The sequence below is a fragment of the Schistocerca piceifrons genome, chromosome X (genome assembly GCF_021461385.2).
Source record: "Schistocerca piceifrons isolate TAMUIC-IGC-003096 chromosome X, iqSchPice1.1, whole genome shotgun sequence".
NCBI lineage: Eukaryota > Metazoa > Arthropoda > Insecta > Orthoptera > Acrididae > Schistocerca > Schistocerca piceifrons.
Genome location: NC_060149.1, coordinates 235548405 through 235563104, shown reverse-complemented (window position 1 = coordinate 235563104; position 14700 = coordinate 235548405). Strand labels below are relative to the sequence as shown.

General features: G+C 44.6%; 1 protein-coding gene across 1 annotated transcript in view; it reads right to left on the bottom strand.

The window, feature by feature from the left end:
• Positions 1–14700, bottom strand: part of LOC124722283 (serine/threonine-protein kinase NIM1) — a 498280-nt gene that overhangs the window by 70018 nt on the left and 413562 nt on the right. Inside the window, exon 7 of the mRNA XM_047247469.1 lies at positions 2237–2348. Within this exon, the coding sequence (XP_047103425.1) occupies positions 2237–2348 (112 nt within the window). The remainder of the gene's footprint in view (positions 1–2236; positions 2349–14700) is intronic.

Sequence of the window (14700 nt, the reverse complement as noted above, 5' to 3'; positions counted from 1 at the left end):
TTAAAAGTATATAATTTTAAAACTTTTAAATACGTCAAATCGAGTCCCACTGCAATTATTTCTGTTGATTATTTCGCTGATATCCCTTCCCTTTATCTTCTAGATGAACTGGCTTTGTTTAAACGAATAAAAATACGAGTACTGTATCACCGTTATCGTCATGAACCCCATGTACCTTTCAAGTACCTATGGCTAATTTGTGTCTGCTCCCTTGGATGAGGGTAATTACAAATTTTAGCTGTCACTCGAAGAAATAAAGTTACGCAATTAATTTCTTGTTTGCTTGCAGGTACATGTCTACAGTCCTGGTACAAACTGAAATCCCCGTGCCTCAGTATCGCAGCACGTCGCTAAAGGAGCAAGACAAATTTGCACTTTTCCAATTAGCTGTGTTATTTCGTTTCGGCTCTTGTTTGCGATGGTTACAGTAATGTGGCGCGGGGATTTCACTGTGCATCAAGACTGATTTCAAGTATCTGCTAAAAATGAAAGATTACGCAGTCTTTCTTCTTTATAGGTGATATTTAAAACTAACACCTACGACTGACTCTCCACTACTTTCAGTTCCTTATTGCATCTAGTAACGAGTCTCATTCTTCTCCACTGTTGTACTGAAGGTCACACCTATTCAGCTAGTGAAATTTCCTTTATCCGCTGTTCTCTCTCTCAACGGTGAACGGCTATTCTTAAAAGCTAAATGAAGGTGGACATTATTTAGTCTCAAGTGTCATCGTGCTTCTGTAACTACCACTCTATACACGGGCAAGTAACTTAACAGGACTGTAGGTTAAATTATGTTCTTTTTTTGTTCTCTGTAATGCGTTCAACAGGGTACTCTCTCTTCAACATAGTCACGGGTGAGCTCTGATGTCTAACAACGAATGGAATAGAGTTGTCACGTGGCAGGAATGTCACTGGCCCTTGTACTTGGCATAGGTGTGACTGGAGCGCAGGATACAAGTCACCACATTCATTCGATCACTGCCAGATCGTGAATTTTCAACGCACAGGACGCCCCATCTCTAAGGTAGTGCGAACGCTGCCTCCATGACGACGATGAATCGTGGATGTCCTGTTTCTGGGAAAGCCCCGGACACAAAACGAATAGCGGTTAGAAAGATCTTATTGATCGCATAGGCCGCCATGTCCGTCGAGGATTTTAACAGTTAGTAGACAGGCCATGGCGGTGTAAATCACTTATAATTTCAGAGCCAGGCACAAACCAATGAGCTGCGATACCGTTCGGAGCCATCTCCTGACTATGGGGTATAGAGAACAGCGTGGGCTTTTCCTTGCCGCACGTCACAGGATCCAGTGATTAGTATGGGCCAGTAACACCGCCACAGGACGCTTGGATCTTCTGGATCGTGGTACACGTTGGTACAGCCTGATAACGAGGTAAGATGCGTAGGGAATCATACCAGATAATGTATTCCACTTGCAAACAGCTCATCGTTCTGGCAATTGATGGAGGAATTCTTGTGTATCTTATGCTAAATGGAATAATATGTGTCCTAAGATAAATCTATCATCATTTCTCACTAGCGAACTATACAGGATCTTAATACCCGATCGTCTACCTCGGTTTGGTCGCTTAAAGCACCCTGTACGAGTATCTTCAGCAAGAGAGTGCACCTTTCCGAATGGTGTCTAAATGTTTTGAAGAACACAGATTCGAGTGCGTTTGCGTGACGTCTTCAGGTGACATCTTTTTCGTACTGAAAGCCTCTGGGATTCTATGGGGTGAGACGTGTGGGCCCTGGACACATCTGCGATTGCTTTCAGTGAGTTGTGGATGGCGACTCAGTCATTACACGCTGGCCTCTGAGCACTTTCGATGTCTCGTTAAATCCATGACAAGCTGAGTCACCGCTGTCATCAGGATCAAAGGGATGCTGCACACTACTGGGCAGGTCTTTATAATTTAATTGCTCATGAATGTATAGTCGAGATGAGAACCATACCTTTGTGTCTAGCACTTTAAATCAGTTTAACTGAAAGAATTAAATAAATACAAACTTAATGGCAGTAGCTTATGGGCAGCATCTAGAATTGGAAATGAAAACGTGAACTACTAGTAGTTGCTAATGTAGTTTTCTAATAACTGACTAACGTACGTCGTGCAAGAAAGATTAGCAGTGTTTCTGTCATAGCAACTACTGAAACCTAGTCTACGTAGGATCTCATTTTTCTACACTATAAAAAAACAATTATAAAAATTTGTGGTACAACATACCGGATGACATTCGGGTGATGAATAGCCTCCATTGTGGTGATCTCATGTGCAAGCATTTTCCTTGTCTTTTGATCCAGTTTAGATTTGTCCAGTATCTTGATAGCAACTCGTTCTGAAAAATAATAAATGCACACATTATTTTCTGGTTGCATTATTTTACCTTCAGTGGAAACAATTTGAGAGGCAAACGTTCTGTCCACTTACAATTTAATGTCCTGATATAAATGGCTAGCACCTGAAAGTAACAAAATAGCCTAGTTTATTATGATGGCCACATTTATACAAGTAAGTAACAAGTTGCCGTTGAATATTTCTGACAACAGCTAGTCAGATGGATTTTTAAAAGTCTTAGTACAATAACCATAGAAGTAACAGTATCAGGTGTAAGTTCTTTCATAATGCTCCGTGAATGTGAAAGAGGTAGAAACAATGAACAAGATGCTCATATCAACATACAAACATTTGTCAGCAACATCCAGCCATCACGTAATGAAAAAGATGTTGAAAAAGAAAATGAAGACAAATTATCGTTAAGAGTTCTAGGATAATTAAAGGTTTCCTTCGTCCTCCACATGTGTACCTTATCAGCTTGCGTCTAGAGTTATCCCACGTGAAAATGTGTGAACGTTTCCTAAATGTTTAGGAAACGTGCAACTAAGGTGAGGTGTGGGTACATCTGCATCTATACTCAAAATCACATTGAAGTGCCTGACAGTGGGTTCATCGAACCTGTAACATTACCTTGGGGAACGCCAGAAATCACTTCTGATTTACTCGATGACTTTCCGTCAATTATTACGAACTGTGACCCCTCTGACAGGAAATCACTAATCCAGTCACATAACTGAGACGATATTCCACAAGCACGCAATTTCCCTACGAGCCGCTTGTGTGGTAGTTTCAAAAGCCTTCCGGAAATCCAATACGGAATCGATCTGAAATCCCTTGTCAATAGCACTCAGCACTTCATGTGGATAAAGAGCTAGTTGTGTTTCACAGGAACGATGTTTTCTAAACCCATGTTGACTGTGTGTCAATAGACCGTTTACTTCGAGGTAATTCATAATGTTCGAACACATTGTACGTTCCAAAATCCTGCTGCATATCGACGTTAACGATATGGGCCTGTAATTTAGTGGATTACTCCTACTACCTTTCTTGAATATTGATGTGACCTGTACAACTTTCCAGTCTTTGGGTACGGATCTTTCGTTGAGCGAACGGTTGTATATGATTGTTAATTATGGAGCTAATGCATCAGCATACTCCGAAAGGAAGCTAATTGGTATAAAGTCTTGACCAGAAGACTTGCTTTCATTAAGTGATTTAAGTTGCTTCACTACTCCGAGGATATTTACTCATGTTGGCAGCTGTTCTCGATTCGAATTCTGGAATATTTACTTCGTCGTCTTTTGTGAAGGCATTTCGGAAGGCTGTGATAAGTAACTCTGCTTCGGCAGCACTGTCTTCGATAGTACCTCCATTGCTATCACGCAGAGAGGGCATTGATTGATAAAAAATGTCTGTGAAATCTTATGGGACTTAACTGCTAAGGTCATCAGTCTCTAAGCTTACACACTACTTAACCTAAATTATCCTAAGGACACACACACACACACACACACACACCCATGCCCGAGGGAGGACTCGAACCTCCTCCGTGATCAGCCCCTCAGTCCATGACTGCAGCGCCCCAGACAGCTCGGCCAGTCCCGCGTGGCGGCATTGATTGTTAGCTTGCCGCTAACGTACTTCACATACGACCAGAATCTCTCTGGATTTTCTGCCAGGTTTCGAGACAAAGTTTCGTTGTGGAAACTGTTACAAGCATCTCGCATTGAAGTCCGCGCTAAATTTCGAGTTTCTCTAAAAGATCGCCAATCTTGGGAATTCTGTGTGTTTAAATTTGGCATGTTTGTTTCATTGTTTCTGCAACAGTGTTCTAACCTGTTTTGTGTACCAAGGAGGATCAGCTCCGTCGTTTGTTAATTTATTTGGTATAAATGTCTCAATTTCTGCCGACACTATTTCTTTGAATCTAAGCCACATCTGGTCTACACTTATATCATTAATTTGGAATGAGTGGAGATTGTCTTTCAGGAAGGCGTCAAGTGAATTTTTATCTGCTTTTTTGAATAGGTATATTTTTCGGTTATTTTTCGAGGATTCTGGGATTACAATATTCAGTCTCACTACTAGAACCCTGTGTTCACTAATCCTTGAATCGGTTTTGATGCTCGTTATTAACTCAGGATTATTTTTTGCTAAGAGGTCAAGCGTGTTTACACAACCGTTTACTATTTGCGTGGGCACATGAATTAACTGCACGAATAAATTTTCAGAGAATGCGTTTAGCACAATTTCGGATGATATTTTATGTGTACCTCCGGTAATGAACATGTATTTTCGCCAAATATCGAGGGTAAATTAAAGTCACCACCAACTATTATCGTATGAGTCGCGTACGTGTTTGAAATCAAACTCAAGTTTTCTTTGAACCTTTCTGCAACTGTATCATCTGAATTGGTAGTCGGTAAAAGGATCCAATTATTATTTTATTCCGGTTACCAACAATGACCTCTGCCCATACTAACTCACAGGAAATATCTACTTCAATTCCGCGACAAGTTAAACTACTTCTGACAGCAACAAACGCCACCGCCAACTGTGTTTAGCCTATCCTTTCGGAACACCGTTAGGTTCTTCGCAAAAATTTCTGCTAAGCTCATATCCGGCTTTAGCCAGCTTTCAGTGCCTATGAAGATTTGAGCATCAGTGCTTTCGATTAGCGCTTTGAGCTCTGGTACTTTCACATCACAGCTACGACAATTTACATCTATTATATCAATGGTTCCTCTACCCACGTTCTTCCTGTGTTCAGCCTACACCCTCTAACCTACCAGCCCGGTATTCACATAGCTAGATGTGGGAAACCGCCTAAAAATTTAATCCAAGATGGCTGGCTGGCACACCGGTCGTCATTAATCCGCCGGGTGGATCTGATACACGGCCGGCGCGCCTCCACGAATCAGGGAGTGGCGTGCTAACACGCGTCTGTAAGACTTTGTTAAGTATCGACTGAAGTATCTGCAGAACGAGGTGTTAGAAATAGAAATATCAGAGAGAAGAGCAACAAGATAGAATCAGATAGAGGAGGACGGTATTAGTGATTAACGTTCCGTCGATAACGACATTCTTTTGGAAATTTGTGGTAAGGTCTTATGGGACCAAACTGCTGAGGGTATCGGTACCTAAGCTTACGTAGTTCTTAATCTAACTTTAACTTACGCTAAGGACAACACACACACACACACCCATGCCCGAGGAATAATTCCAACCTCCGACGGGGGGAGCCGCACCTTAGACCGAGAGGCTACCCCGCACGGCGACCACGATATCATTAGAGATGGAGCATAAGCTCGGATTAGGGAAGGATGGAGAAGGAAAGCGGCAGTGCCCTTTCCAAGGGACCATCCAGACATTTGCCTTAAGCGATTTAAGGAAATCACGGAAAACCTAAATCAGGATGGTTGGACGCGGGTTTAAACAGTCGCCACCCCGAAAACGAGTCGAATGTGCTAACCACTGCGCTACTCTGTTCGCTAAGATAGATGATTAAGCTAGGAAGACTGGTCGCAAACGTTACCGACTTGAGAAAACGGCATCAAATGTAAGTTTTAGCAGAATAAAACATGTAAATAATGTGAACGCCATGTAATACACTCCTGGAAATGGAAAAAAGAACACATTGACACCGGTGTGGCAGACCCACCATACTTGCTTCGGACACTGCGAGAGGGCTGTACAAGCAATGATCACACGCACGACACAGCGGACACACCAGGAACCGCGGTGTTGGCCGTCGAATGGCGCTAGCTGCGTAGCATTTGTGCACCGCCGCCGTCAGTGTCAGCCAGTTTGCCGTGGCATACGGAGCTCCATCGCAGTCTTTAACACTGGTAGCATGCCGCGACAGCGTGGACGTGAACCGTATGTGCAGTTGACGGACTTTGAACGAGGGCGTATAGTGGGCATGCGGGAGACCGGGTGGACGTACCGCCGAATTGCTCAACACGTGGGGCGTGAGGTCTCCACAGTACATCGATGTTGTCGCCAGTGGTCGGCGGAAGGTGCACGTGCCCGTCGACCTGGGACCGGACCGCAGCGACGCACGGATGCACGCCAAGACCGTAGGATCCTACGCAGTGCCGTAGGGGACCGCACCGCCACTTCCCAGCAAATTAGGGACACTGTTGCTCCTGGGGTATCGGCGAGGACCATTCGCAACCGTCTCCATGAAGCTGGGCTACGGTCCCGCACACCGTTAGGCCGTCTTCCGCTCACGCCCCAACATCGTGCAGCCCGCCTTCAGTGGTGTCGCGACAGGCGTGAATGGAGGGACGAATGGAGACGTGTCGTCTTCAGCGATGAGAGTCGCTTCTGCCTTGGTGCCAATGATGGTCGTATGCGTGTTTGGCGCCGTGCAGGTGAGCGCCACAATCAGGACTGCATACGACCGAGGCACACAGGGCCAACACCCGGCATCATGGTGTGGGGAGCGATCTCCTACACTGGCCGTACACCACTGGTGATCGTCGAGGGGACACTGAATAGTGCACAGTACATCCAAACCGTCATCGAACCCATCGTTCTACCATTCCTAGACCGGCAAGGGAACTTGCTGTTCCAACAGGACAATGCACGTCCGCATGTATCCCGTGCCACCCAACGTGCTCTAGAAGGTGTAAGTCAACTACCCTGGCCAGCAAGATCTCCGGATCTGTCCCCCATTGAGCATGTTTGGGACTGGATGAAGCGTCGTCTCACGCGGTCTGCACGTCCAGCACGAACGCTGGTCCAACTGAGGCGCCAGGTGGAAATGGCATGGCAAGCCGTTCCACAGGACTACATCCAGCATCTCTACGATCGTCTCCATGGGAGAATAGCAGCCTGCATTGCTGCGAAAGGTGGATATACACTGTACTAGTGCCGACATTGTGCATGCTCTGTTGCCTGTGTCTATGTGCCTGTGGTTCTGTCAGTGTGATCATGTGATGTATCTGACCCCAGGAATGTGTCAATAAAGTTTCCCCTTCCTGGGACAATGAATTCACGGTGTTCTTATTTCAATTTCCAGGAGTGTATTACTGGATATGCGACCACTATGCGTTCAGCTGCCCGGATTCGGAATACTTTTGGCACGCCTTGGATATCCTCCCTTTGCGAATTGTATATATTGTACCTTAAGCGCAATTTCTTCGTGTAAGTAAGTGCCCGCGATGACTGCATGTAGAGTGTACAGCCATGTTCGTGTTGTTGATTAAGGCGTAAGAGAGAAGGGATAATGTTGAACCTGGTCCTAGTGTACAATCTACTCTTTTAGAATAACGCAAAAGTGGCTGCTGAACTTAAACTGATCACCCAGAACATTATGACCACGACGTAATGTCGGTATAAACCCGTCCAGGCGATAGCAGCGTCACCTGGCGAGGAATGACATCTAGTCAGTCACACGCACGGTGCATGTAGTATCAGTGAACGTGCTGCCCCCGTGTAGAATGGAGGAGTCGCACTATCCGAAATTGGCTGAGGGCAGATTGTGATGGTCTGCAGGCTCGGCACGAGCATTTCGGAAACTGTATGGTTTCTCGGGTTTTCGTAGAGTGCTGTGGTATGTTCAACACGTTAGGAAACCAAGGTGAAACCACGTCCAGAAGTCGGTGGGTTGGGCGGCCATCTCTCATTACAGATGTCGGACGCCGTAGGCTGGGCAGGCTGGTGAAACAGGACAGGCAGCGGAATTGTGATCAGACTTCAATGCTGTGCTGAGTACAAGTGTGTCTGAACACACATTGCACCCAACACTCCCAACGATGGCCGGTCGGTGTGGCCGAGCGGTTCTGGGCGCTTCAGTCTGGAACCGCATGACCGCTACGGTCGCATGTTCGACGCCTGCCTCGGGCATAGATGTGTGTGATGTCCGTAGGTTAGTTAGGTTTAAGTAGTTCTACGTTCTAGGTGACTGATGACAGATGTCAAGTCCCTTAGTGCTCAGAGCCATTTCAACCCAACGATGGGCCTCCGCAGCCGACGATCCATGCATGTGCCAGTGTTGACACCACGACATCGACAACTACGACTAAAATGGGCACGTGAACATCGGATCTGGACTTAGGCGCAGTGGCAAAGCGTTTCATAGGCTGATGAATCCCGACACTTTCTTCGTCATGCCGAAGTGAGTGCTCGAATCCGTGATCTTCCAAGGGAAGAGCTCCTTGAAGCCTGTACTGTGGGATGGAGACAAACTGGCGGGGCTTCATTATGCTCTGGTGAACGCTCATGTGGGCATCCATGGGTATAGTGGAGCTGTTGCAAGGCACCATCACGGCCAAGCAGTATCGTACACTCGTTTTAGACCATATAAATCCGTTCCTGACGATCATGCTTCCCAATGGCAGTGGCATTTTGCACAATGATAATGTACAATGTCTCAAGGCCTAGAGTGTGATGGATTGGTTCCAGAAACAGTGGCGAGCTCCAGTTGATTTACTGGCCCCGCCAACTCGACCGAACACATCTGGGATGTGATTGAATGTGGCGTCAGAGCTTGTCGTCCCCCCCCCCCCCCCCCCCCTGCCTGGAATTTACGAGAATTAGGAGACCTGTGTGTGCAGATGTGGTACCAACTCCATCCATGGACCTAACAATGCTTTATTGCTCCGTCGCCTCTATTATCCGTGCCAAAGGACATACCAGCTACAGCTATTAAGTAGGTGGTCATAATGTTCTGGCTGATCAGTGTATTCCCCCATCTGATGGACGAGCCACCATCGGCAATTTCCGAATCGAAAGCTCCAACCCACATGCACTGCTGTCTCGCTTACAGAGCCAGATAGTAGACAGTGATATCTGCTGTTCTGTATCAAGAGTAGTTTTGATAGAAGTGGAATGAAGTATTATACCAAATTTTTACATCAAAGAATGAATTATAGATAAAATAGACTGCAGCATGACATGCTATGCGTCATGGTTCCTTTACTGTTCCTAGCAAACCCTCAGCCTTAATACAGAAGGCCGATTATCATGGTATCAACGTATCGAATAGGTCACATTAAAAATTTAGGAAGCACTAAATTCCCTTAAGTCCATAACACGCACATGTCGGAAAGCTGAACCAGAGGCTGCTCTGATCCTCTACAGGTCATTTACGAGCTCTGTACCTGATTAGAGAGATTCTCCGAAATGTGCATTAAGAGACGCTGTATAAGTTACGCACATATCAGTCAATGAGAGAATGCTTGGACGTTATGTTGATGTCGCCAACAAATGCTTTCATAGAAGGAAAAGAAATGCCTGTTTACGTTTGACAACAGTTACTGGCAAAGCAGTTTTCACACACAAAGACCCCAATAACGTGATGCTCAGAAAGATACAAAATTTATTTCAGGTATTCCAGCGTAAAAACAGGAATCATACTCATCGACCCCTCTTTTAGTCATAAACTACCATTAACTCCGAACATTGTGACCTATAATCTCACAAGAAAAGTAATGTAATAGGGTGGAATTATCCTTATGAGGTAGCATACTTTGAAAACAATGTCTTTTACGCATTTTCGATGACAAAGCGCGTGGAGAACAATGAGTCAATAATGACTACTGTGGAGCACATTTAACCAAATTACGTGAAAATCTACACAGAACTCTACAGCGGATGAACTTTTAACTTAATGGATGGGTTCCTAAAGATAATGATCGTAACAAATTACAAAAGGGACGTTATAGTGGACAGAAACCCATACCGGAAAGCGGTTATCCCTTATATCATACACTGAGTTCGATTCATACTGCAAGAAATATCAACGTTAACGTAAACTTTATGTGGGTCAAATGATATGTGTCATAGACAAACAGTCCACACAAATGCTAAATAAAACGTTACCAAAAGCAAATTCAAAAGTATTAGACTCCAGTGTAGTAATTTCATTCCGAAATTACGCGAACAAGCGCATGAAAATTGGAAATGAGAATAGAACATATTCCAAAACAACAACGGAGATTATACACCTGTATAAATCTGGTACTGCTGAGGGCGCCATGGTCTGACTTCGTCAAAATGAGAAAACGGCATCAAAACTCAGTAATACGACAGATTACAACGTATATATTGCCCTATTCATCTCTATAAAGTTAAAGTTTTGTGCTTCCGCACGTACGGTCATGACAATGGAGTAGAAACCGATCTGAATCACTTAACATCTGCATGCACTAAATTCCAAGACACCAAATACAATTACGTCTGGAATTAAAAATCTGTTAAACGGTACACTGCCTACTTCCTTTAGTCTTCTCAAGCGCGAACGATATAAAAATTTATAGCATAACTGAAAACTACTTAAAGAACTCAAAGATTTGAGGATATTGGGTTTTATTTCGTATACATCATCATCATCATCATCATCATCATCAATTATCATTTTTCCTTTCTCATATGATATGTCTGGTTAAAAATGGAAAGTGACGCGGACCTTGATCAAGCGTGACTTCCTTTTAACTGTACGGTATATGTTACATTGCATTTAGGAACTTTCGGGTAATCAATAATTACAGATTTCTGTAGTTGTATATATATGTTTGGATGTAGCTGTATTGCATTGATGTACTGGTGGATATTGTGTGGTATGACTCCTGTAGTTGATAGTATAATTGGTATAATGTCAACTATATCCTGATACCGCATGTCCTTGACTTCCTCAGCCAGTTAGATGTATTTTTCAATTTTTTTCTCCTTCTTCTGTATATTTGTTGTATTGGGTATTATTATTATTATTATTATTATTATTATTATTGGTGGTGAAATGATGTATGTTACGAACAAAAAAATAAAGGAACCCGGTCAGTCAATTTTAATTCAAAGTAACTCGAATGTACAAATATTTGTTAGGTGTTATTTGTTCTGTGATAGCTTTCGTGCGGTTCTGTCAAGACTTTGTATGGTTGCAAAGAAATGTGACATCCAGCATCTTGCAGACGTTTTTCATTGATTACAATTAAACGGAAGTCATATAAGAAGAAAAAACTATCGCACGCTTGATTTATAGATGGATTATATATCAACAAACATTACTAGGATCGTGAACAAAGGATGCAAAATAACACAGAACAGCTAAGTAAGTTAATTTAGAACTGAAACGTATTAACTTACGTAACGCTGACAAATACTCAGAAATTAGGAGGCAGAACACATCGAACTATACATCGTTTTGTAATGAGATGGCAGTAGTATGGAACTGAAGGAAACGCAGATTTGTAGTAATTAACCTAGAGCTGGCCATAGCACTGCATAAGTGCCACATGCTAAATCTAAATGAGTATACACCAAATGGCACTAGGCTATGTCATGCGGTATATATTAAAGAAATAAAAAACCGAAAAATTCTGCTACTTCAAAACATACCCAAAAGTCGAGTTGGACGGGCACAAGAAAATATATAACGCAAGAAACCCAATCCCTAATATTGCGAAATTGGCGAAGAAAAAGCAGGGAAAAACTAGGAAATATTGAATTGGTTACATAACCGTAGACTTATTGTTTTATTTCAGTGTCGGGGAGATTTTGATTTTCAGAATTAATTAACTTGAGATACATTTGTACACTCCTGGAAATTGAAATAAGAACACCGTGAATTCATTGTCCCAGGAAGGGGAAACTTTATTGACACATTCCTGGGGTCAGATACATCACATGATCACACTGACAGAACCACAGGCACATAGACACAGGCAACAGAGCATGCACAATGTCGGCACTAGTACAGTGTATATCCACCTTTCGCAGCAATGCAGGCTGCTATTCTCCCATGGAGACGATCGTAGAGATGCTGGATGTAGTCCTGTGGAACGGCTTGCCATGCCATTTCCACCTGGCGCCTCAGTTGGACCAGCGTTCGTGCTGGACGTGCAGACCGCGTGAGACGACGCTTCATCCAGTCCCAAACATGCTCAATGGGGGACAGATCCGGAGATCTTGCTGGCCAGGGTAGTTGACTTACACCTTCTAGAGCACGTTGGGTGGCACGGGATACATGCGGACGTGCATTGTCCTGTTGGAACAGCAAGTTCCCTTGCCGGTCTAGGAATGGTAGAACGATGGGTTCGATGACGGTTTGGATGTACCGTGCACTATTCAGTGTCCCCTCGACGATCACCAGTGGTGTACGGCCAGTGTAGGAGATCGCTCCCCACACCATGATGCCGGGTGTTGGCCCTGTGTGCCTCGGTCGTATGCAGTCCTGATTGTGGCGCTCACCTGCACGGCGCCAAACACGCATACGACCATCATTGGCACCAAGGCAGAAGTGACTCTCATCGCTGAAGACGACACGTCTCCATTCGTCCCTCCATTCACGCCTGTCGCGACACCACTGGAGGCGGGCTGCACGATGTTGGGGCGTGAGCGGAAGACGGCCTAACGGTGTGCGGGACCGTAGCCCAGCTTCATGGAGACGGTTGCGAATGGTCCTCGCCGATACCCCAGGAGCAACAGTGTCCCTAATTTGCTGGGAAGTGGCGGTGCGGTCCCCCACGGCACTGCGTAGGATCCTACGGTCTTGGCGTGCACCCGTGCGTCGCTGCAGTCCTGTCCCAGGTCGACGGGCACGTGCACCTTCCGCCGAGCACTGGCGACAACATCGATGTCCTGTGGAGCCCTCATGCCCCACGTGTTGAGCAATTCGGCGGTACGTCCACCCGGCCTCCCGCATGCCCACTATACGCCCTCGCTCAAAGTCCGTCAACTGCACATACGGTTCACGTCCACGCTGTCGCGGCATGCTACCAGTGTTAAAGACTGCGATGGAGCTCCGTATGCCACGGCAAACTGGCTGACACTGACGGCGGCGGTGCACAAATGCTGCGCAGCTAGCGCCATTCGACGGCCAGCACCGCGGTTCCTGGTGTGTCCGCTGTGCCGTGCGTGTGATCATTGCTTGTACAGCCCTCTCGCAGTGTCCGGAGCAAGTATGGTGGGTCTGACACACCGGTGTCAATGTGTTCTTTTTTCCATTTCCAGGAGTGTATAAGCTGCTGCAGAACATAGTAAAAAAAAAAAAAAGCCAGCCGGATGTCCGCGTGTACTAAAGCGCCACAAACGAGACAAGGAGATGTGCTGGCTGCAGATCGAATCCGACCGGCGGATTAAGGACGAGGGTCGGTGTGCAGGTCAAACTGGGTGTGGTTTTTAGGCCGTTTCCCACATCCGACTCGAATACCGCGCTCGTCTCATTTACACGATTGGCAAATAGCTGTTATATTCATCTTCTGTCCCGGGGATGAACAGGTGGCGACGGGAAGTTAATCCGACCATCCCTTAAATTAACCATATCCGTTTCATAACCATGCCGACCCTGTGTATATGTGGAAGAGAGTCGCAAGAAAAAGAACGTAGTGAAGAAAGCAAGCGGAAAAGGTGTAATGCTTTAGAAAACTCAGTTATAGGTTAGTCCAAAAAAAAGTCATGAAAGATCTTATACTTCCCAGATGCCGCTCGTGAGTGCTGCCCACTCTCTTAAAATCCCTAACAAATTAAGAACATGTGATAAAGCACTTATTAACGGTCTGCAATAGAGGGATAGTCCAGTACAGCCATGTAACTATCTACATATGGACAGTGGGTGCGGTTAACATTTTAACGTGCTTTCAGCAGCTTTCTCCCATACTATCGCGGATATTGCTGAGCACATCAGAGGCTGTGCGCATGGAACCGGTGTTTCGTTCCTCCTGTTTGTCATTTGATCAGGGGCGTAGTCGTTGTTTCACTACGTTCAACCCGATATAATTTTCAGTCAACAACAGGACGCTCAGTATTAATGTACAACAAAATTTTACTCGGCAAAGTCTTTTACAGTTTTAATGGAAAAGAAATAAAGTTTATTTCGCATACACTAGATACCAAATACATGACACTTACCATAAACAATGGAAGATATATATGCTTCAGACTCCGAATTCATTAGTGTCAGCCCCACGTAAAATTAACACCAAAGAGTTAATTGATATTGCCACCCACTATGTACGTCATTTGCAGCCACATGGTTATTCCTCTAAGGTCAGATAAATTATTAAGGCTCGCTCCATCTACTCACCATCGAAAGTCTGATGTGGTTTACGGGAAATACAACTATTTATGACTAATTTGTTTTTGTTAATTCCAATAGGAAATTGTTCTGGATACAAGGACCGCCTGTTATGCAAACAACAGTTTTTTCATATAAATTCAAACATATTTCATCACCTTCGTGCCATCGTCAGTGGCTATTCTTCATTCAAATCTGTAGAGTGTGAACATATATTAAGTGATAATCAACCAAATTAGGCACAGAAGCCGTTTTCGTCTATTATTGTCATCACCTTATTTTTTCTATGTCATTGGGTTATGTAGGACTCACTCTGTACATTATCGAATAC